Source organism: Heliangelus exortis, chromosome 2 (genome assembly GCF_036169615.1).
Source record: "Heliangelus exortis chromosome 2, bHelExo1.hap1, whole genome shotgun sequence".
NCBI lineage: Eukaryota > Metazoa > Chordata > Aves > Apodiformes > Trochilidae > Heliangelus > Heliangelus exortis.
The window spans coordinates 66,721,317-66,743,714 of NC_092423.1; the positions used below are offsets into that span (position 1 = coordinate 66,721,317).

At 38.2% G+C, this 22,398-nt stretch overlaps 1 protein-coding gene across 5 annotated transcripts in view; it reads right to left on the reverse strand.

Annotated features, from left to right (window-relative positions):
• Positions 1–22,398, reverse strand: part of FARS2 (phenylalanyl-tRNA synthetase 2, mitochondrial) — a 232,609-nt gene that overhangs the window by 95,115 nt on the left and 115,096 nt on the right. For all 5 annotated transcript variants that reach the window (XM_071736505.1, XM_071736504.1, XM_071736506.1 and 2 more), the window contains one exon: positions 533–693. In XM_071736505.1, coding sequence (XP_071592606.1) covers positions 533–693 — 161 coding nt within the window. The remainder of the gene's footprint in view (positions 1–532; positions 694–22,398) is intronic.

The following is a 22,398-nucleotide window of genomic DNA, read 5'->3' on the forward strand; positions in this document are numbered from 1 at the left end:
GGAAGCTGAGCCTGCACTCTCCTTTCAATACCACGTGGAGAAAAGAGCTGACGTACTGAAGATGGTGAAGTACATTGTTTTGGCAACGTTTAACAACCCAATTCAAAGTGACTTCAATAATGTAAGAGTAAAAACAATGGGAAAAATTTGAAATGCATTATAATATTTGAGCACTTAGCATCAAGCACACCTTTATAATGAAAGAGAATTATAGTCACAATTCAAGAAAATACTAAACCAGACACAGGCCTAAATCAATCCTTTTTTTCTGGATACATGAAATTAAATACATGCTTAAGTATTACTCAGAATAGAGATATTCACTGGGTACCAGTAGCAACCATGGCTGAAAAAAAAAGTTGTCATCAAAGGCTGAATTTTATTACAGTATATCAGAGAATCACGATAGCTGTAAAGCTGTTGCTTTAAAACATAACCTGTAAATGGCACAGAATTTTAATTATGTTATATTCTCTAGGGCTAAAAACACTTCTAATGACAGAAAATTATTATAGAATATGTATTATTTTACCTGGAATTTTATTTTTTGCCAAATGTGAGGCACAATAAACTGCTTCAAGAAGCGTTCATCTTCACTCCAGAACAGTCGGATGTCAGGGATATCGTACAGGATCATGGCCAACCTCTCCAAACCCAGGCCAAATGCCCAGCCAATTTTATCCTCAGCACCAGCTGCAATAAACAAAAAAACACAATAAAAATTCAAGAGATTAAGTTCCTAACATGAAAAATTGTGCATAAAATCTTCACCTGTTTGCAAAGAAAGAAAAAGAAAAGGTGAAGTGGCCAGAGAGAAATGCCTAAAAGTAAACGCCAAATGAAAGATTTAACAGCTACAGAGCAGGTCGTGCTCTCATCAAAAAAGCAGCAAGACTGGGCACATCACTAAGTCCAAGAACCAAAAATGGCAATAAAATAAAGCCACACCCTTGGCTCTTTGTGCTCAAGGTTTCAAACAGATTTTGAAAAATACTGCATAGCACTATGCACTACCTCCCTTTACTACCCTTAGGAGCTAAACACTTTGCAACTCAGTTCCATTTTCTATGACATGCAAACATGAATTTTCTGCTCAGAGTTTTTTTTTCACTTGGGCTGACAGACCAGGCCAGGCCTATGTAACATTAACATCATAGCCAACACTTGAGAGGACCAAAATTCCCACTTTCCAGGCCTCTGGAAGAAAAAGAACAACAGGATGCAAGGCGCTGTCACATTAGGGTCACACAACCAACTAAAGAACTCCTGGTCTGCTGTGCCTGGGAAAAGCCATTGCTCCCACATAAACAAGTCTCTTTTACATGGCACTAAATATAAAAAGACAAGAATATTTAATACAGAGGCGCTGTACAGATATTAATGATGCAACATTTCTGGCAAGAAAGGAAATATTCATACCTTCCTTCATTTACAGGACAGGAGCAATGAGTCATTAAACAGGTGGGTTTTTTTCAGTACCAGGAACCAACTCCATGTTTAGCCACTGTCTGTTCTACTGATTTTGTAATAAGCTGAGAGGTGGCAAAGGCTCAGAGTGTTTTAAAACTTAAACAAATGCCTAAATAAACGCACTTATCCTGAAAAGATGCGTGCATGTGTGACAGACTAGAGTTCACTATCAGCACTGGCAGTGTGCTCCTCAGTCATACACTGCTATCACTGCACAGCTCACAGCACCTCAGTTAGACCTAGGCCATTCCTGTCTCCCCCAGCATTAATTTAAACTAATTTTTTGGAATCTTTGAAACTGGCAGATTCATCACCATCATACAGGAGAGTCTGGGGGCAGAAATCTTCTTTCTGACCCCTGTCTATGCTCCAAGAAAGAAGACAGCTCCCTTTGGGAGCTGGTGACATTCTGAGGTTTGCTGTCACACTCAGTGCTGAGACTAAATGGTCCAGAGTCCTGTTTAAGTAGAGACAGGCATGACCAGCTTGGGGGAAGAGACACAGACATCACTTTGATTCTTTTAATTAATTTGAATGTGCCTATTTACCTGGAATACCAAATCCACAGCAGAACTCATCCATAACTCATCTGCAATCTCAGCAGTTTTGCACTGCCACAGGAATCCAGTCCACTTTACAACAGGATTCCCCTGAAGAGTACGGATATTTTTGCTTTGTCCTTTAATGTGTGCCCATATGCAAGATTTTGCATTTTCTGACCTTTGAAATAAGTTTATCAACTACATTGTGGAAGTCCTAATAAACAAGAGTACTGGGTGTGAACTCATAAGGTATCTCATTGCAGAGCTGTTCAAACTAATATGCTTAGACCTACCAAGAGCCTTTGAGCTAACATGACCCTGGAAACCAACAATCCATGCTATCTTACATGAAGACCTTTATGATTTGGTACTGTTGATTGAGGTATTTTTAGAGAAAGGATAGTGACAACAGCGAATGTATTGAAATCTGTGACTTTGAGCTTTAGTGTAAAATATAAATTGTTTCTTTTCCAAGCTGAAAGTACTGCTTCTGTCTAAACTCCAGTATCTAAAAGTCATTATATTTTTATGACTATGAAGATGGGAAGATAATGGTGTCGCTTCCCCAAACTTCCAGCTTGTCTTTATTAGATGATCTACTACTGCCTCAGAAACAAAATTCCTATTAATTTCAAGAGTGTCAAACTTTCATATATCCATGAATATTTCTGTAGACTGATTAATACAATCTACCACCTCATTCAGAGGTAAAGTACAACACCTGGAGCAATATTCCTGAGGGTTCTGAACAGCCACTGCTTAATCTCTACAGAGGCATTAAACCTAGAACACAAAGATACCAGGTTAACCATCTGAGTTCATTTCTTCACGATGCATTTTTTAAGTATACATGATAGAGGACAATGGTCCTCCTTCCCCAAATTACAAATGGTTACTGGTAGATAGGATAGGAAAAAAAGTGTATGATAGAAGATCAGCAGAATGGGTCTGTATTTTGATAGGCAGAGCTTTACATTTAAGATTTTTGCCTTTTTATTATTTTGATTTAAGAATGGTTTTCATTGTGATGCTTTCCAGATACTTTGAGGGTAGTGTACAATATTTATACCCAATTAATTTGCTATGCATTTTAATTCTGCAATGAATGCTTTAATTTGGTATCAGTAATCTCTCTTTTTTCCTTTTTTTTTTTTTTAAGTTATGAAACACATCACAGTTTTTTTGCATTATGTAGCAGACAAACATTATTCACCCATCTATCTGCCTAGCAACTCACAGCATTGTCAACTGCATTGTCAACTGAGCTATGACTAAACAAGGAGTCACAGAACTGGTCCTCTGGATGATCCTCCAGCAGTAATCAGCCTTCAGACCACAAATTTCTCAAGTGTCTGAAGTCCAAGCCTTATCAGTGAAGAATTCCTTACTCAAAGGAAAAAAAATTAAAAAGAAAAAAAGGAAAATGCAGGTAGCTAGAATTCCTTCTAAAATCAGCACTGGCAAATCTCCCCTGCACCCCAGATCTTCATTTATTTTGTCTCTGATCTCTTCTTCAAATTCCTGTTTCTAAAGTTCCAAATCAATACAGCATTTAAAGATATAATTGACTTAAAGCACCTGAAGAATTACCTTGGGAAGCTCAACAAGTCTAAAGCACACTCCTAAATGACCAAGTGGCTTAAAAGTTAAATGTACAACCCATCTGTTAAATGTACAGCCCGACCCAAAGCTTTTCACAGCACATGCGTATGTTTGAATGAATTTTGGCAATTAGCATACGAAGGAGTCAGTGAATGAGTCAACATGACAGAAAGAATTGACACAGAATAGCTTGAGACACGACAAAAAAAAGAGATTGAGGTTCTGATGACAACACCTGGCTGAAGCGGCAGATTGCAGGGACCTGGTGCCTGGTGGGGCAGTCATGGTATCCCTGCCTGAGGTGACACAGTCTGATAGATAAAGCTTTCCTGACACGTGAGCTTTCCCCAGCTGGCCCCTCCAAGGTTTGTGTGCCACCAGGCTCCGGCTGCCTCATGTGAAAAACTTGACTACCCACTAGGAGAAAATTGCTGGAAGCTTTGCATGTCAGGTAGCCAATTACGTAAAAGGAAAGGATAAAATGGTTTGACTCCTATGAGGAGAGGCTGAGGGAGCTGGGGCTGTTCAGCCTGGAGAAGAGGAGGCTCAGGGGAGACCTCATCACTCTCTACAACTCCCTGAAAGGAGGTTGGAGCCAGGGGGGGGTCGGTCTCTTTTCCCAGGCAGCTCTCAGCAAGACAAGAGGGCACGGTCTCAAGTTGTGCCAGGGGAGGTTTAGGTTGGACATTAGAAAGAATTTCTTCACTGAGAGGGTGATCAAGCATTGGAATGGGCTGCCCCGGGAAGTAGTGGATTCTCCGTCCCTGGAGATATTTAAAAAGAGACTGGATGTGGCACTCAGTGCCATGGTCTGGTAACTGCAGTGGGAGTGGATCAAGGGTTGGACTTGATGATCTCTGAGGTCCCTTCCAACCCAGCCAATTCTATGATTCTATAACAGGCTTCCCACACTGGGGGAATGAGACAGTCCAATCTGATTACAGAAGACTGCATCATCACTGCTCTGCCTTACAGAGGAGCTCAAGAGTATTCTTTGTTTAGTCATATCTATCTGTCCTGCTCTTAAGCCTTGAGCTCAGATGAATCAGTTTACACTTAAATGTAGACTAATCGAGCCATTCTCAAAAAAAGCTTTAAATGAAAGCTAAATTTCATCACTGAGGATGGGAAGGAAGCTTCATAATTCTTCACTGAGGAATATATAATGACCTAGCAGAACTCATGCATTATATCCCACTGAATCCTCAGAAATACCCACAGGCAGAAACATTTACCTTCTCAAGGAATGTTAGAAAAGGCATTTTTGCACTGTACAAGATTTTAAAGGCATATTTTGCAGCTCAGTGATAGGAACAGGTTGAAAAAACTTTTTTGTTACACACTTTGGTCACACTTATTGTTATATCTGTGCTTACTTATATTTAACAATTTTTGCTATCCCTTTAAAACTGCCAATAAAGAAATCTTTCTTTCAACAGAGCCTAAATTGGGTCTTCAAAGTGTTATAGTCAGCAGTTACTGAGAAGTGGAAGAAATTGAATTTTGATCTTAGATTGCAGCAAAGTCAGGAGCACACAACAGCCTACATACAAGGTATTTTTCACAAAATGCCCCAAAATTATTATACCCAAAGTGTATGTGGCTGCAAGCTCGGCTGAGTTCCAGAAGCAAAGATCTGAGTTTAATTTCCTTCTTACAGTCCAAACCATGGACTGAACTAAATTAAAGGAACTAAAATGGTAAAAAGAAGGGTGAACAGTTTCTCAAAGACACACAGACTACTCATCATGTTTTAGAAAGCAGTACTTTAAGTTGTATAGGAATCAAATTACAGACATAGCATACACGTGACCTGACATAAAACATAACAAATTCCTGAAACAAAGACCTGTGCCCACAGTTGAGGTCTAGGTACCTAATGGTTAGCTTATGAAGAAGATTTTGAAAAACAGCTTCTGCAAAACAAATATTTACTTATCACTAGACATTAGGAATGCATATTCTATATGACCACCACAACGAGGTGAAAGATGTTTACCCATGTTAAAAATAAAATTATTTCCTATTTCAGATAAAACCTCCATATGTTGGGAGTCAAAGCTTTTACATGGACAAGAAATGCTAAGGTGTATACACACCTTATATACAGTGTGTATACACACACTTGTATACAAGAACTTCTGAAAGTGCAAGGTCAGGTGGCTGGGATGTTAAGCATCTGAAACCAAAAAGCTCACTGAAGTTTCCCTCTGAATGGATCTTTCCAGTGAAAACAAAAATCAAAATGGTCATATTATTTTCTAACACTGTTAAATTGATGCCTTCAGGCTTCTGCATGCAATTCAGTTTAAATTGCCTCCTAAAATAAGGACTTGGCTTTCAGACTATGCATGCTAAGTAAGTCACTCCTCAAGAATCCAAGAAAAGAAGTAAACATTCAATTATGCCTATTCTGTGGAAAAAGAACATATCTTTCTAGATCTCATATGTGGAATGATTTTCCAACAATAATAGTCACTTTGAGACCACAGCTTTGTCTCTTGGGTCAGACTGATCTGTTCTGTTTGTTCCACTTGAAAACTAAGCAAAAGAACTTTAAAGGCTTTGATTGGGTTTTTAATATGTATATTTATATTTGTTCCATAATGAAAATAACTGTGTACATACTAAGGGAAAAGTCTATTTAAAAAAAATTCTACCCAGGGAAGCCACCCACTGCATTAGACTTTCTTCCAATGTGTAATTAACATATATTCTATCATTTTATAAATATTTCACCAGACCAACTAGCTGAGAAAACATTTCTGATGGGGAGAAATGCATTACTGGAGCAGAAGAGGACAAGAAAATTAGACTAGCAAGAAGCAGAAAGAGTGAACCACAGCAACAAGGAGGAACTTCCTCTATTATTTCCCACCTTGGACTGGCACTACTAGTTTCCAATTCTTTTAACTTTCTGTTTCTCAAGTAATTACTTCCTCAGTCCTCCTCTTCTGCTCCTGTCCATCTTTCTGTCTTTGCCTGAGCTGAGTCCACTGCTCTCATTCTCACAAGCCCTCCTAAACATTTACAACAAAATCAATAAAACCACCAGTAAAAAGCTTACTTAAAAATTAAAATATTTTTCGATGTTCAAAACCATACACAGATGAAGTAACATTCATCTTTTAAAATCAGACTAGATAAAGTATACACTTAAATCCCAGGCACAACACAAGATACTAGTAATTAACTACAAAGTCTTTTATGGTATATGGTCTTCCTTTTTCTGTGTATTTCAGTCTACATATCTGAACCAATGGCTTGCTTTTTTCCTTTACCTCTGGATATCTCAAGACTGGACATTCTCCATGGAGGACAGTTCAATTTTCTGTCCTAATTCATGTCACAGAGCAAAAAATTAATTGACTCGTGGGTCTATTTCCCCTCGCTCTGTCTGTGGGCTCCAGTACTGCTCTTTTTGTTCTTTGCACGTAAAAGCAAATTTCAAATCCTTTGTAATGTTTTGTTCATTCAGGAAAAGTCGAATTTTGCCAGTTTGGGTCTCTTAGTATCTTTTAATACTATGAAATCTCCCTAGGCATTGAGCCTATGTAAATTTGAAAAAAACAAAAGCTATAAAGAAAAACATGAAGGGCTGCCATTTGGGAGAAAGACCAAGTCTCCAGTACCACTCTAAAATTCAATTATGAATCTCATTTTTTCATGCGTATAAGTCCAGCTGGACAAACTCACTCCATATATAATCATTGCCCCCCGGTGCAAAATTTCAATAATACCAAAGTTTAGTATCTTACACTTTTTTTTTTTTTTCTTCTAGAATAACAATAGAGTAAGGAACAAGAACACAAGGACCATCACAATGTGCTGCCATCTTCAAGACATTAAGACATCCTCAAAAGAGACAGAGAAGATACATTTTATGTATCATAGCACAGAATGACGTTAGCATTTGTTTGATATTCCTGTTAAAAAATTGGGAACATCTATACATATCAAAGGGCTAAAAACTGTGTCCAGCTGATAGCATTTACTCTGAAAGCCTGATACGACACAGTAAATTCAACTTCTACAAGCAGGGACCAACACAGTTTTTTGTGTTTCTACAGCACCTATCTTAGAGAAGTCTGAGGTTCCTTGGCTCTACAATTTATAAAAGCAACAGATAGATAAGGTTTATGATTTAACAACTACATTTTTCTGCCATAAACCCATCCTTTGGAAGAAACTCATGAAATCCCTCAATACCATGTAGGCATCCCTTGCCTTATAAATGGGGTTGGCATAATAGTCCTTTCTTTCCTAGTATTATTTAAATAAGACCCAACATAAACATAAAATACTAAATTCCAAAATCTTCCTATCAATAGTAGTTCAGCATTCTGATGGTAAAGCAATGAAAAGATTTCATACAAAAGTGAAGCACACATACTCTAACACAGTGAATTCCAATATAATACCACCACATTGTTTCCTGAGAATTCTAGCAAGGTTCTAGGTACACAGAATTAATTTATTTTAAAAAATCACAACATGAAAGGTCCAGGTATACCTAAACATATTGTCATATACCACAGACTATAGGGATAGTTCAAAAGCACTATTCCAAGTTTTCCTTTCTTCTTACTAGAGAACTACTCCACCAGTTCTGTGTTACAACATTTTGATGAGCACTTCTCACTTTTGCTTACAAAGGGCTCTTCTGAGTGTGACTGGCTTTGCAAGCCATGCCTGCTCACTCATCTTCCATCTGGAAAAAAATTGACCATTGTATGTTTCTGGACTAGGTATTTTCTGTCAATAGCTCTGATGCTACTCAAAGACATGGGCATATTTTAAATGTATAATTACAGGAAGTACATACTATATGAAAACAGGCACTACCAAGCTGGATTTGCAGACAATGTCACACAAGGACCCTCTTGCAGTTCTCTGTACATTGCTCCTGAGTTTAGTGTTTCCAGTTATTGTTTGTCAGCCTGGTCACCTGCAAATATCTGCACCTGTAATGTATCTATGGTTGCTCATCTAGCCTCCTGCTGAGTTTTGTAAACACAGCATGCATAAAAGGGAAAGTATCCAGCTGTAGCATTAATGGACACCTCAGGAAAAGGCACAGGGAACCATGGCGTGCTCTTCTGCCTGGGCCTAAAATCTCCTCCATTCCCTCTGTCATGCCCATATTCCTAGAAACACCAAGATGGAGAAATAAACAGAACTTACCAATTAAGTTTCTCTAACTTGTAGTACGCTGATAGAATTCTATGTGACCATGACCCTTTGAACTGCATCAACTGGGAAAGGAGTCAAGCCGTGCCTAACCCTGTGCTGTACCTAACTCCCTGTGCAGTGACACTGTGGGACAGCACTGCCATACCCAGTGCTCTTCTGGGGCAGGAACTGAAGGGTTTCACTCAAGGCAAGAGTTATTTCTCCTATTAAATCCTTTGCGTCAAAACTATTACCACTTTGATGGCTAATAATGCATTCTCTTTGGATCTGGGGAGGCTTCCAAGTAGAAGCAGAGGTATCTGCAAGAAATTTCTAAGCATCTGTGGAACGCCAAAATACCACCTTATTCGACTGCAGCAATGAGTTCCTAAGAGAGTGAACTGGTGAAACTTTGTTTTTCTTTGGACAGCTTAGAAAAATTCTTCTTAGCAATATACCTTTTCATCAGCAAAAGGTCTCTTTTGGCACAATTCCAGTAGCAGAAATATTCTGCTTGTATGAAGTACAGCTATAGCACACCTATACTGGCCAACCTCTCCTACATTAGCCTGGGGAGTGAGGCTCACACAGAGGGTGTGTGTTATGCTATGTATTGTATAGAACATTTTACTACTCCATACAGGGAACAATAGCACAAAACAGAACAGCTTTATTTACCTCTGAAGAAAGAGGGAATTTTCTCAGGAAAGATACTCAAAGAAGGCAAAGCCTGTCATACAAAGAATTTCAGCTTCCACAGCTGCTTGAAAAAAAAAATTAAAATTTTCTTACTGTGCTCATATAAACTCTCAATTATATCTAATATTTTCTGTGTGTGATAATTAGAGGTATATACACAGAGAATTACTCTACAAAGCTTGTAATTATATTACACTGATGACTCATAAGAATGTGATGATATACAACAGAGTATCTCAATTTCTCAGTTTTCAATTTAAAACAATCAGGAAATGGCCCACAAAAGCAAGCCTTAATACAACACTTGGTGTTTGAATGAAACACTCAGATATTCTGAAATGCTAGAATTAAGGTTGCCAGAGGAACACTAAGATGCTCACATCTTAGAAATACATTATGATGCTGTTTTCAGTGAGACAATCAAGTATTAATTTTTCTACAAGACTTTGTTCTGTTGAACACAGTGAAGAGACAATAGGTAATGATCCCTGCTTGAGTTCCTTCTATTGCTGAATATGTACCCCAAGTGCCTTATGCACTGAGCAATATTCAAACAGAGCTCTGAAGACATACTCTTTCTTTTGATGAGCTTCCCAATGAAGCACTCAGTTCTACAATATTTAAATGCTTTATAAATATTAAGGACTTTTTTTCTTCTTCTTCCACACGCCTTGATGAGTTGAGGAAGCATTGTTGACTCCTGTATTGTAGACAGGGAATTTGGGCACGAAGACTTTAAGCATCTATTAATTTTGCTCCCTATCTGAGATATCTAGGACCTGATGTTTCTGAGCACCAAGCATTAGACAACAGTTAATACAATGGAAGTACAGCTCCTTATTCCTACAGCTGAAGCCATGAGCACTCAACACTTCTGAAATCAGACATTAGGGTCTCCAGTCAGGCATTGAGATTACAAAAAGCACACAGTTAGTGACCACACGTGAAAACTTCGAGACAGGAGATGTTCCTACATTCAACTAGGAATCTTTTTTAGCAGGAAAGAAGAGAAGGCAGAGCAGGGTTAAAGTGCACGGGCTGTCCTTTCCTGCTGCCACTAGCAGCACCCAACTAACGCTTTCCAACTATTGCCTCAGCGAGGTAGAGGCCTGCAAGCAGCACCCTCCACCCACCAGTTTCAATTTATCCACAGAGGAATGACCACCTTGGAAACTGAATCAGTTAACAAACACAGAAGAAGCAGTAAACTTAGCAATGTTCCTTGCATCCTAAATAGCTTCCTACCCTTCTTCACTCCTCAGGATGCTGGCTTTCCAACCAAGGTTTCTATCTCTCTCCTGCTGAGATGCAGCATGGAGATCGTGAGGGAGAGAACCTCCTGTGTCCTGGAAGGGTGCTGATGGATACCTACAGCCCTACTCTGAATTGCAGAGAGCCTAATTCAGCCCATACCCAGCTCAGGGTGAACACTGGATGAGTTCAGCTGACAGCAAGTCATGGTATCATTGAGCCACTAATTTCCTCCAAGTTTCCAGAGGAAGCCAGAACTAAAACTCCTGTGGATGAATGTGCCTGAACCCTTCACTCAAGTAGTGCTCTATCTTTCTCACAGGTATTGCCTCTGAGAAAGAGAGTACTATTTACTAAACATAGGTACATACATCTTGTATGCCTTTTCTGCCCCTCCCCTAACAAGAGCCCCTTCAATGAGCAGACAAAACTGCAAATAAAGTGGGCTAAAGATGTAATTAGACTTAACTGGATGTAGGCTGAAAACTACAGGAGTACATAATCTTAAGCCCTCTGAAAACAAAGCTAAAAAAACCCCACGCGGACATCAGTAAGGTATGGAAAAGTTCCTTCCTCACCAAACAGTACCTTATTCAATGCACAGGTCAGGGGCATGGCAGACTGACAATTGTCTTGGCAAAGAAGGAGATGTGATCAAGTGTGTAGCTGATGTGCATGTGTGTGAGTATCACAGCACCTCAAAAGGAAAGATCTGAGCTTCACTCAATGAGTTTTGAACTTCCTCATGGACTGCATGAATGGAAATATTCTAGTATAGATACAACATAAATGAAAAGTTACTGTTTTGATTACATGGTATTTTAATTTGCTGTTAAAATATTTAAATGAATTTACAGAAAAGACTATCTGCTTTTTTGTCTAGAAGAATTAATGTATTAATAAAAATAATTTCTCTTACTCTTCTCTTGAAAAACTGCAATTTAAACCTCCTCATTAAAGAGATTCTTTTCCCAAAATAAGTTAAAGTATTCTAACTCATCTTCCTTTTTCATAGTTGCTAATTAATTTGTTGTTATGCACTGAACTTAGATTTGGAAAGGTAATTCCATTGACACCTAAAGAAATGAGTGATATAAAAAATGTTAGAACCCCTAATTCCATAATTATGAAATGACAATTAATGAAATACTACTTTCCACTGCGAATTTTTTAAGCTATATATAAAGGGGTTGCTGTGCTTTCAAGATTCACTCTCATGATAAAATAGTGCCTTTTATAGCTCTCAGAAATAGAATTAAAAGAAGACTCTTCCTAGGAAGTAAACCTACAGACAGTTTTTAATTACATCTTGTTTCCTTTACAGTTTGAAATTTGACAGCAATCAGTACAGAAACTCACAACTGTATCTGGTAATTTTTGCCTGGAATCACTTAGAGAAGCCCATGTTGAGTATCAGTCCCACTTGTCAATAGAGAAGACTCTGAAATATACCAACATTTAGTTTCACAGGACAGACACTAATTAGGTGGTTATTTTGTAACTGTGTAAATTTTCAGTGACCTTTCCAAGAAAGAAGTAACAAGTCAATAAAAAATGTTCTTGGTTTTCTCGACCAATTTTCAGTGTTTTCTTAAATAGCCATCTGAAGTTTCTTAATACCTTCCCAATTAGATACAGGGGTTTTTTTGGTGGGTGCTTTTTTAAGCTAGAAAAGGTAAGTAGGAGGTTTTGTTTTTTTTTTTTTACTTTGCATTTTACTTTAATGGAGGTTTTCTAGGATGTTGTCTCAACTAAAATATTCTGTATTTACAGTGAATAATATAAAATTTTCCAGTATGAAGTATTCTAGGAAGTCATTCCCCTCCTCTCCCTCTCCCAGAAAATAAAAAAAGAGCACACAACAGAATGAACACACAGGGCCAGCTTTCAGCAGATGATGCACATTTCTGATTCTTGTAAAGAAATATCTGAATAACCATAATCAGTTTATGTATGTATACCCATTGGACCTACTGAATACCAGTACTTGCAGTCAGTTTTATCAGCCTCTATGCAGATAAAGATTAAATCAATCCCAATCCTATTACTTGTTCTTTACCACCATATGCTGGACTTTTCTCCAATGGGCATGAGCTTTAGGAATGCTCTGACCCTCTCCTGAAATCAAAAGCAGGCTGAACACAAATGCACTCAGCATGGAAAGCAAATAAGAGAAATTAAAAGCCTAAGCTACAAGCCATGACCTCCCTGTGATTACAGACTTGTTGGGACATCTCACTTTACTGGGGACATAGATGGGTACAGGCTTTTTATGAAGAGATTTAAAACTTGAACCAAGCCCTAGGTGCCCTGTTCTGCCTGGACTTGTTTTGGTAAGGGGCTGGACCACAGACTTCTGGAGGTCCTATTGGACCTACATTATTCTGTGATGGTGGCTTTATGTGTACTCATGTAATTCGTTGTAGGAAAACAATGCTGGATATTTGCAGCATTTGTGAAATATGACAGTGAGATATTCTTTCTCAATAGGTTACCTTTGAAACTAACAAACTCTGAGGTCATACAGAGGTGTATTTCTTGTCCATTCTTTCTTCAGTGAATGGTTGGGTAGGTAAACTGCATGCTCTTTACATGGGCACCTTTTAAGCAGCACCTTTGGTTTACCTTCCTCACAAAACCACAATCAAAAGAACTTCTATAAATGTCACTTGCCATTTATGGAGCACTTCATCATTTCAAGGCATGGTGGACAAACTGGTTAATATTTAACACAGCTCTTGGGATTTCACAGATGAGAAAGTAAGGGGCTTCAACACCTCCTTTAAGGAGAACTGCCTGATTTCTGGGTACCTGTCCCTGAGCTCCAGGGGACTGTGAGACCTAGCAAGCTCCTGCCATACAGGATATTCAAACTGACTATTAATTTATGACAGAATATTTATTCAAAGAACTCTTACTCTTGCAGCTCATCACTGAATAAGATAATTATTTTTTTAAAGGAAAACAAGACTTTACATGTGCACTCACAAACTCCTTTGAGAATATTGCATTAGGATGCTTAAATGTAATGAACTAACACCATGAGATTTTAGGGGTTCCCACAAATTACTAAAGATACAAATTGTCCAGTTACATCAGACACTAAATTTTGTGTAGGATTAGCTAACATGGTGAACTGCTGAGCTTCACATCACAGACAATCTGTTACCTGATCATGTTAAATAGTACTTTTTACTTTCTTTCCTTAAATCTTTACAAAGTTCTATTGATTTTTTTCTTTAATATTTTGAAATATTAAAGAAAACTTGGCAGAAACCTCTGCCAGGAATACAATACTTCACATGATAACCCTGATATAAATAACCATTCACTCAAATCAAATAGATCCTGTGGAAACAAACAAAAACTCCAGGTCATCAGCCACTGCCTTGATTTTGATGCTACAATTTCACGAATGTTCTAGTTCTGAAATTCTGACATTACTGTCAGGAGCTAGATTTCTACTACCAAAAATATGCATATAAAGATACCTGCTAAGACATACTGAAAAAGCAAACTAGAGAACCTTGGAAGATGCCTTACCGAAAAAGAGAAAGCAATTCGTGCTTTTGTGGTTAAATTCTGTTATTACAGTCTGTAGGAAAAAAAAAAAAAAAAAAGAAATAAAAAAGGAAAAAAGAAAAAAAAAAAAAGGAAAAAAAAAAGGAATTAAAAAAAAAAAAAGAAAAAAAAAAAAAAGAGAAATAAGAAGAAAGCCTGTAAAGATACCCAATTACTAATTAGCAATGCCATGTTTAAGTATCTTTCTTACTCAGAAGCTGACCATTTCTGTACCAAGCAGTGAATTTGAAGTGAAGTATAAGAAAAATAGCAATTATCAAAACCTAAAACCATCAAGACCTAAGGGGTATTACATGCTGCAAATGCTCCATTACTAATAAGGGACTGGAAAATTGATAATGCCAAGCAGAACGCTCCCCTACAAGGAGACCTTGCCATCTGTCTTTTCTGAAGCCCCAAGGGAATTTAACAATAAAAGACAGTAATTTTCCAACAGTGATGCAGCAGTGCAGAGTGGAGGACAAGAACCAGCCAAGCCTAGATACTAACGTTTATGAAGTATTTTTACAACAGGTTTCTTTCTATTCTCTTGCAAGCATAAAGCTCTAGGGAAGTACTACAATTAATATTGTCTTGGAAATTACACAATTTGAAGCATACTAGTAATCTCCTCAAAGAAACCAAACCATTAACTAAGTGAACAACTCAGCTCAGAATTATTGATTTCTAGAATTGATGTCTGAATCATGAAAATACACTTCAACAAGAGTTTCTGTACTCTGCTCCAACTTTGCTAAGCTTTTGAACTTCCACACATATACAATTCTGCATGATGTTGCTGCATTAACAGAATCTTAATTATACAGTTTAGAATTACTTCATCTAATCACTTACCTACTAATGTTGTCGTGGGGAATTTGTTATGACAAGCTGAAAACAAGGAAGAATCCAGGACATGCATTTCAAAATCTTATATAACCCATTTTAGCAGAAGACACTACAACTATAAAGCTTCTGTGCTCCATACCTCAAGTTCAGACATATATGAAAAAGCTATACCTAATAAAATACATGATTGCAAGTATGCAACATACTGTAAATACAGGAAAACAAACATCAAGTTTTGCCTTTAAAGGTAACTGCTAAGCATTCCTGACTGGAAAGAAATATAGGGAATACTTGTTTGTCATATTTGCCTACTGTAGGTTTTTCCCATATGTTTGCCTGATTACTGGTCATGAGAAAGAAGAGCGAGATGGGCCACTCTTCAGCTGGAGTGTTGGACTTGCTAACTTTCCTTTCACCATCTCTTTTTAATAAACAAACTGTTAAAATATGCATACCTCTAAGAATGCAAACCACAAAATACTATAAAATGATTACAGTTGCACAGGCATGATGTGGGTTTAGAACATTATGAAATCAACAGGATCTTCACTATTTAATTTTCCTTGTCATTTCCAAGGATATGTTGTGCATTAGTTCCACATAATTGTAAGAGGTTTTTAGCTTCTGAGCACTGTGTTCATCATGGTTGCCTGCTTCCCTGAACAATTTAAAATGTCACCAGCCATTAAAACATGACCAGATTAATTAAGGTGTCCTTGGATAATTATCACACAAAGTTTACACATATGTTAGTATAGGATTTCTTTCTACAAAATGTGTATGTGTAATTCCCCCAAGTCAGATAAAATAGGATACGCTGTAAGGCATAGCAATGCTTGAATGAATGTATATCCTTCTTACTTTTTGTTGTGACAATTGAAACAGAAGCTTTCTGCCAGACTCTAAGAATAACTAGAAGCAGCAGATTTCAGTATATATTCATATTAAGTTCCTCACAAATCAAATGAGATAAACAGGGATTGCCTACCCAGAAATTTATTCAGCCATTAAAATTAATTTGTGATTTTCAAAGGAAAAAAGAAAAAGCTATAGAAAAGTACAAATCTTTGTTTTTGATTTAAAATAAATCCTCTACATATCTGTGCAACCTAGATTCAAAATTAATAGGCTTCTAGATGATTGTAAAAAAGCTTTACTCTGAAATAGGCTGGCAGTTTATGTGCAGTCAATTGGCAAGAGCTGGAACTTGCACGAGGGGCAGAACAAAAGATCACTAAGCACAAGACGGAAAACAGAATAAGAGGTAAAAAGGAAAAAAAAAAAACCAGCCCACATTTGCAAAGACTGGACTGTATAACATGCTCAGCTGGTATGAATTAGTATAAAAGCTCCTCCAATATCAGTGAAACTGTGCCAATTTAGACCAGATGAGATCTAAGCTGTCATTAGCCAAATAGCAAAAGAAAAAAAATAATTGGCCCAGTTCTTATTTATTCAAATTTCCATGCAATGCACACATAAGTATATCATTGGCTTCACCACAGTTATTCCTACTTTCCCACAGCATAAGTAGAAAAAGAATCAGAAGTATTTTGTTTCTACGGGTTTGCTCATAAACATCTACACACTGCACAACTGCTTGGGCTATCTGATCAGATTAAGTTTACCTTATTTCTGATTTCATTGAAAAGGAAAGTCAGGCCAGGCAAAGCAGGAGAATTCCTGCCAATACGTAATTTTTATTAGAAGTTACATGGCTGGCTTAGGAAAACTTCATCCTTAAAGAAGTTAAAAATATGCCAGGGTTGCAAGGACACAAAGGAAATCAAGAAAAGCACAAGCATGTCAGTGTCAATCCCTTCCCTAATACAGGGAAATGGAAAAAAGTTTGGACCAGCACCTTCACTTTGTCACTCTCCAACTTCTCAACAGACAGAGGGAGTGCAGACATTACACAGTTCTGCAGAGCTGATATCAACCTAATCACAGCATGGTGAGGAAGCTGAATTTAGTCACATTGTTCATTCCTTATTTTGGCTTTAGTCAATATATACAATATGTTTAGACAGTCCATTCAGAGGAACAAGAGAGCCCTTTTCTCTCCCTGTTTTGCTGTCAGAGAAAGTGCAAGAATGTCTACAAGAAGGTGCACAAAGGCTAAAGGCACAGAGACCACTTCCTGAACAAGCAAATTCAGCTGCCAATTGTGGTCTATTTCAAGTCAATAGGAAGCACCAGGAAGAACAATTTGTCCCACTTCTTTCTTGCTGAGGTAAACCAGCCAGCTCTGCTACCCCTAGTCTTATTGTGGCAAATATATCTTGAAGATTTATTCATCTGCCAAGATTGCAGAATGCACCTGTCTCTTCCAGAGACCCAAAAACTGGTGTGCTATTCCCCAGTCTTCTGCTCCTGCCACTAATTTCAAGGTAAACTCATCACTATGTCAGCTTTACTGCACCAGCTTAAATTGGCAAATATGCCAGCTGTTACCACAGAATCACAATAGTTTACTGACCCTTACCAATTTCTGACCTCAAAATTCATAAAATCTCAAAGACATGCTATGATGGGAAAGCTGCAAACTCTGCCTCTATCAATCTTTCCTCACTTTGAATCCACATAGTTCAGGTAAGAAAGAAAAGGGAATTTGCATAAGTGCTCTCCAAGCAATGTACATGAATTATTATTGATGTATTGCTCCCTGCCCTTAAACTGCTCTGTATTATATAACCATTAAGGCTACCAGAGAAACCCAAAAGTCACAAGAAAATCTGGAAATTTGGACAAAAAACACCCAAGAGACTACAAATACCTCCCTCTCCTCTCAGCTACCAATGAAAAAAAAGGTACAAATTCAGTGTTCCAAGAGTGTTGTAAAGTTACTCTGCTTGCTCTTATGTGCCGGAAAGGAACACAGTATTAGGAGATGGTAAGAGGAAAAAGAATATTATGTTGTAGGAAAAGCCTGGAAGATATCAAGTTTGATACTGTTTGATCAGGCCAAAAAACACAGACTTGGGTCCTCAGTATCACTAAGGAGCTCCTCTATGCAGTTGCCATTCTTGATACGCTTGCTTTAGCACTTCTAAAATCTTTATCTGGAAGATTAATAAAAAGCAAGACAAGTGAAATTATCAATAAAGACTTAAAACTATGCTAAGAGTGGTCTCTTAGCATAGTAGTATTGTTCTCTTTAGTATCTTGATTAATGATCTGGGCAAGGGGATTGTGTGCACCCTCAGTAAATGTGCAGATGACATCAAGCCAGGTCGCTGTGTCATCTACTAGAGGGTAGGGAAGCCTTACAGCAGGATCTAGACAGGTGAAATCAATGGGCCAAGGTTAATTGTATGAGGTACAATAAGGCCAAATGTCAGATCCTGCACTTGGGTTATAAAAACCCCATGGTAAGCTACAGATTTGGGGATGTGTGGTTAGAAAGCTGCAAGTTGGAAAGGGACCTGAGGGTACTGGTTGATCATCGATTAAATATGAGTCAGCTGTGTGTGCAGGTGGCCAAGAAAGCCAATGGCATCCTGGCTTGTATTAGGAACAGTGTGGCCAGCAGGAACAGGGAGGTGATCATCCCCCTGTACTCAGCTCTGGTGAGGCCACACCTTGAATATTGCATTTAGTTCTGGGCACATATAAGTGCTGGAGTGTGTCCAGGGAAATCTCTTTAAGGGCCTGGAGCACAAGTGCTGTGAGAAGCAGCTGAGGGAGCTGGGGGTGTTCAGTCTGGAGAAGAGGAGGCTGAGAGGAGACCTTATTGCTCTCTTCAACCACCTCAAGGGAGGTTGGAGTGAGGAGGGAGACATCTTCTTCTATTTGGTGGCATGTGACAGAACCATGGGAAATGGATCGAGGCTACACCAGGGGAGGTTTAGGCTGAATATTAGAAAACATTTTTTCACTGAAAGGGTTGTCAAATATCGGAATAGTCTGCCCAGGGCTGTGGTGGAGTGACCATCCCTGGTGGTATTTAAACAGCACATGGACCTGGTCCTTAGGGACACGGTTTAGTGGTGATCTTACAGTGTTGGACAAAGGTTGGACTGGATGATCTTGAAGGTCTCTTCCAATGAAAGACATTCTGTGATTCTGTGAAGTATAGGTTTCCCTGGTGATAAAGGTGCAAGGCTATCACTCATGTTATTTAATGATGCCTGTCGAAAAAAAAAAAAGCCAGGTCTGAATATTTCAACTGTAGTAGCCAAATCCATCTGGTGCTCAGTGACCATCCAGAAAGCACTTACAGGCTTCAGTGGACTGAATTAGTATGGCACATCCTCAAGATACATACATGAAATCATTACTAATCAATTTTTATTTCATAAGAAGTTTTCTTTGGCCTTCTACTTTAAAGCTGAACTGAGTGACAGCAATCGTTTGTTGATGTATTCAAAGCAAAATGGTGCTAGGGGGTACCTCTGAAGCCAGCAGTAAACACTCTGCACTCAGAGCCACACTGGTTCTAATTCCGTGGGATTTGATTTTACTGTTCAATAAAGTGTCTTTCAACAGCTGTGCTTTGGGGGAGCACAAACACAACAAAGAGCAGCTGCACATTGCAGCAGCTCTCATTTCATATGCCTCATGGCTTCAAAATTCAGTAAATGTTTAGTCTTGGGCATCAGCTCAGCTACAGACCTGCAGTTAGAAGTGTCCAGCAATAAGGTACCAATAAAACTGATGATGCTGCAAAAAGAGGAATTGCAGAGACATGGCAGGAGTAGGAACATAATCATTTAATTATCACACACAATAGCAGAACTCATCACAGTGGAACATACAAATAGTTCTCTGAAGAAGCTCTTTGCAACACACAAAATCAGAGAATGGTTGAGGTGGAAAGGGACCTCTTGAGATCACCTAGTTAAAGCCCATGGCTCAAACAGGACCACCTACAGCACAGGACTTGGTCCTACTGGATTTTAAGATGGCGTTACACAGGTCAATGATGTCCCACTGAATTGATTAGGAAACCTTGTTTTTGTTTGGGTTTTTTGTTTGTTTTGTTTTTTCCCCAAAATCTTGAAAAGACTATTTTCTTTGATCATTGAGAGCCATAAACCTCACAAAGCAATTCCTGTCTTCTGAAAATGAGCTGTGAAAATGTATTCACACAAGCCACTACTCCAGATTGTAACAAAAACAATGAACATGCAATTTGAAAATAATAAATGGCAAGGTAAAAAGCAATAAAGTTGACTTCTAGGCATGAGTAACAAACACCGTTGAAGAAAGCCTCAAATCCTTTCCAAGGATTTTCAGCTGTTTGGAATCCTAGATGGACAAGACAAAGTGACTCTCCATGGATTGTGTCTGATAACTCAAGTTTTTAATTTTTAACAAAAGATCCTTTCAGCTATAAAAGGACCTGTAACACCTTTGTTATTTATGAACTGTGGAAAACATTCCAATAGGAGGGAAAAACAAAAAAAATTTCATCTCTATGAAAGACCTCAATAGCAGCCAGTGGCAAAGTAGTACTCTACACAATATGCTCCTCCATACCAGTACAAAAGAAGAGAAGAGAATATTTTCAATCTAACCTGACTGGCATAAAATGCACAACTAATATTTAAAAAGAACACACAACATCTGTTTTGGATAGCATAGATTGAAGAAAAAAACCAACTTAAGCCAACCTGCAGATAACGTAAGTGCACCAATTTATAAAAGACCATGACTATGAGTTATTTATGCAATAGAATGGTGGGGGTTTTCTCCCTGCAAAGAAGGAACCTCCACTGGGACTCATAAAGACAGTAATATTTCAGTAAGTTACTATTACATTAAGAATAGTAGAGATTGACTTGCATTTTCTTGTTCACAGCTTTATAATTAACTAAGCAAAAATGTAGGCTGTTATGTTTGATGGACGTTTCCCCAGAGAGATCAAATAATCCAAAGCAGCAACAGCTTTCTACAATTCTGAATATAATTATGAGTGAATTTCTTCTTATGGTGTAAACAGTCATAGTTGAGTTAATGGAGCTTAAGTGGTTGCCACTTGCATTCCTAAGGGCACCTGCAAGAAAGTCAAGTTGCTCTCTGCCACATTTACAACATTTACTAAAATTTTTCTATTAATTCATGCCATATTAACAACTGTATTATTATTGGTAAGGACCCTATCATTGACATTACAATGCTGAACCTGGAATCAGGATTGCAGATTGAAGGGCAGAGCATCAGAATAATATAGCCTACACTAAGCCCTCCACAGAAATACTGTTTTTCCAAAATTTGGCCTTTCTTACTGTAAAAAAAAAACAAAAACAAACCATAAACAAAAACAAACAAGAAAACAAGAAAACCTCTGCTATGCTTAGTGGAGTTGACCATGTGATTTTATATTAGCAACAGTTCACATGTGTATTTTTACATAGAGATAGGCAGCAGTGTACACACCACGAAAAGACACACCATCTTTCAAAACTAATTTTCGGAGTTATAAATAAAAAAAAAAAAAAAAAAGCTTTTTCAGCCCAACTGACTGATAGGAACTAAATTTGCTGAAGAAACACTCAATTTTCACTTGAGGGCAAGGCTTAGTAGAGATACCTAGAAAATAACAGTACAGTACAATAGCTGGAAGGAGTAGCCTGAAGTATAATGGCAAGGAAGGAAAGACAACATTCATCTCTTTTCCTGGTGGCCTAAAAGAATGCTAAACCAGACCATGCCACAGGCCTTAGAAGTATGAATTGTGGCTGATACAAAGCAAGCAAGTCGTGCCAGCATTTCTCCCTCAGTGCTGCAAGGGCATATGCTAAGGGCATATGCTCCTACAACACACAAACCTAACATCAAAGATGCCCAGCATCTGCTATGATTCAGTATATCACAGATGATCCTCTCCTCCTGTAGCTCCTTAACAAGATTAGATTTTCTATCTTAACCACACACAGCTAAAAAGCATTTTTTTTCACCACCACAACTCCTTCTTCAAGAGAAAAATCTTCCTAATACAAGTAATTTTTTACACTCTGAGCACCTTTCCACCCTGAAATTTCATCATCTGCCATTCTGCTGACTCCTGCATTTTCTCTCTGAGGATTCCCCTCACCTGAAATGAAACTACTGTCAGGAGAGAGGCAGTGGCTGTTAGGAGAACATGGTAGAAGGGCAAGCATTAGATAGCTCTACATCAATATTTTTCCTTGGTCTCTCTAGCCTTTGGCAACCTGTTACAATGATGACACTGGGGATGGATAGGTAACTTATGTCTTTTTGATGATGGAACATGACAGGTATTGAGACCTCCAGGAATTTCAAACAT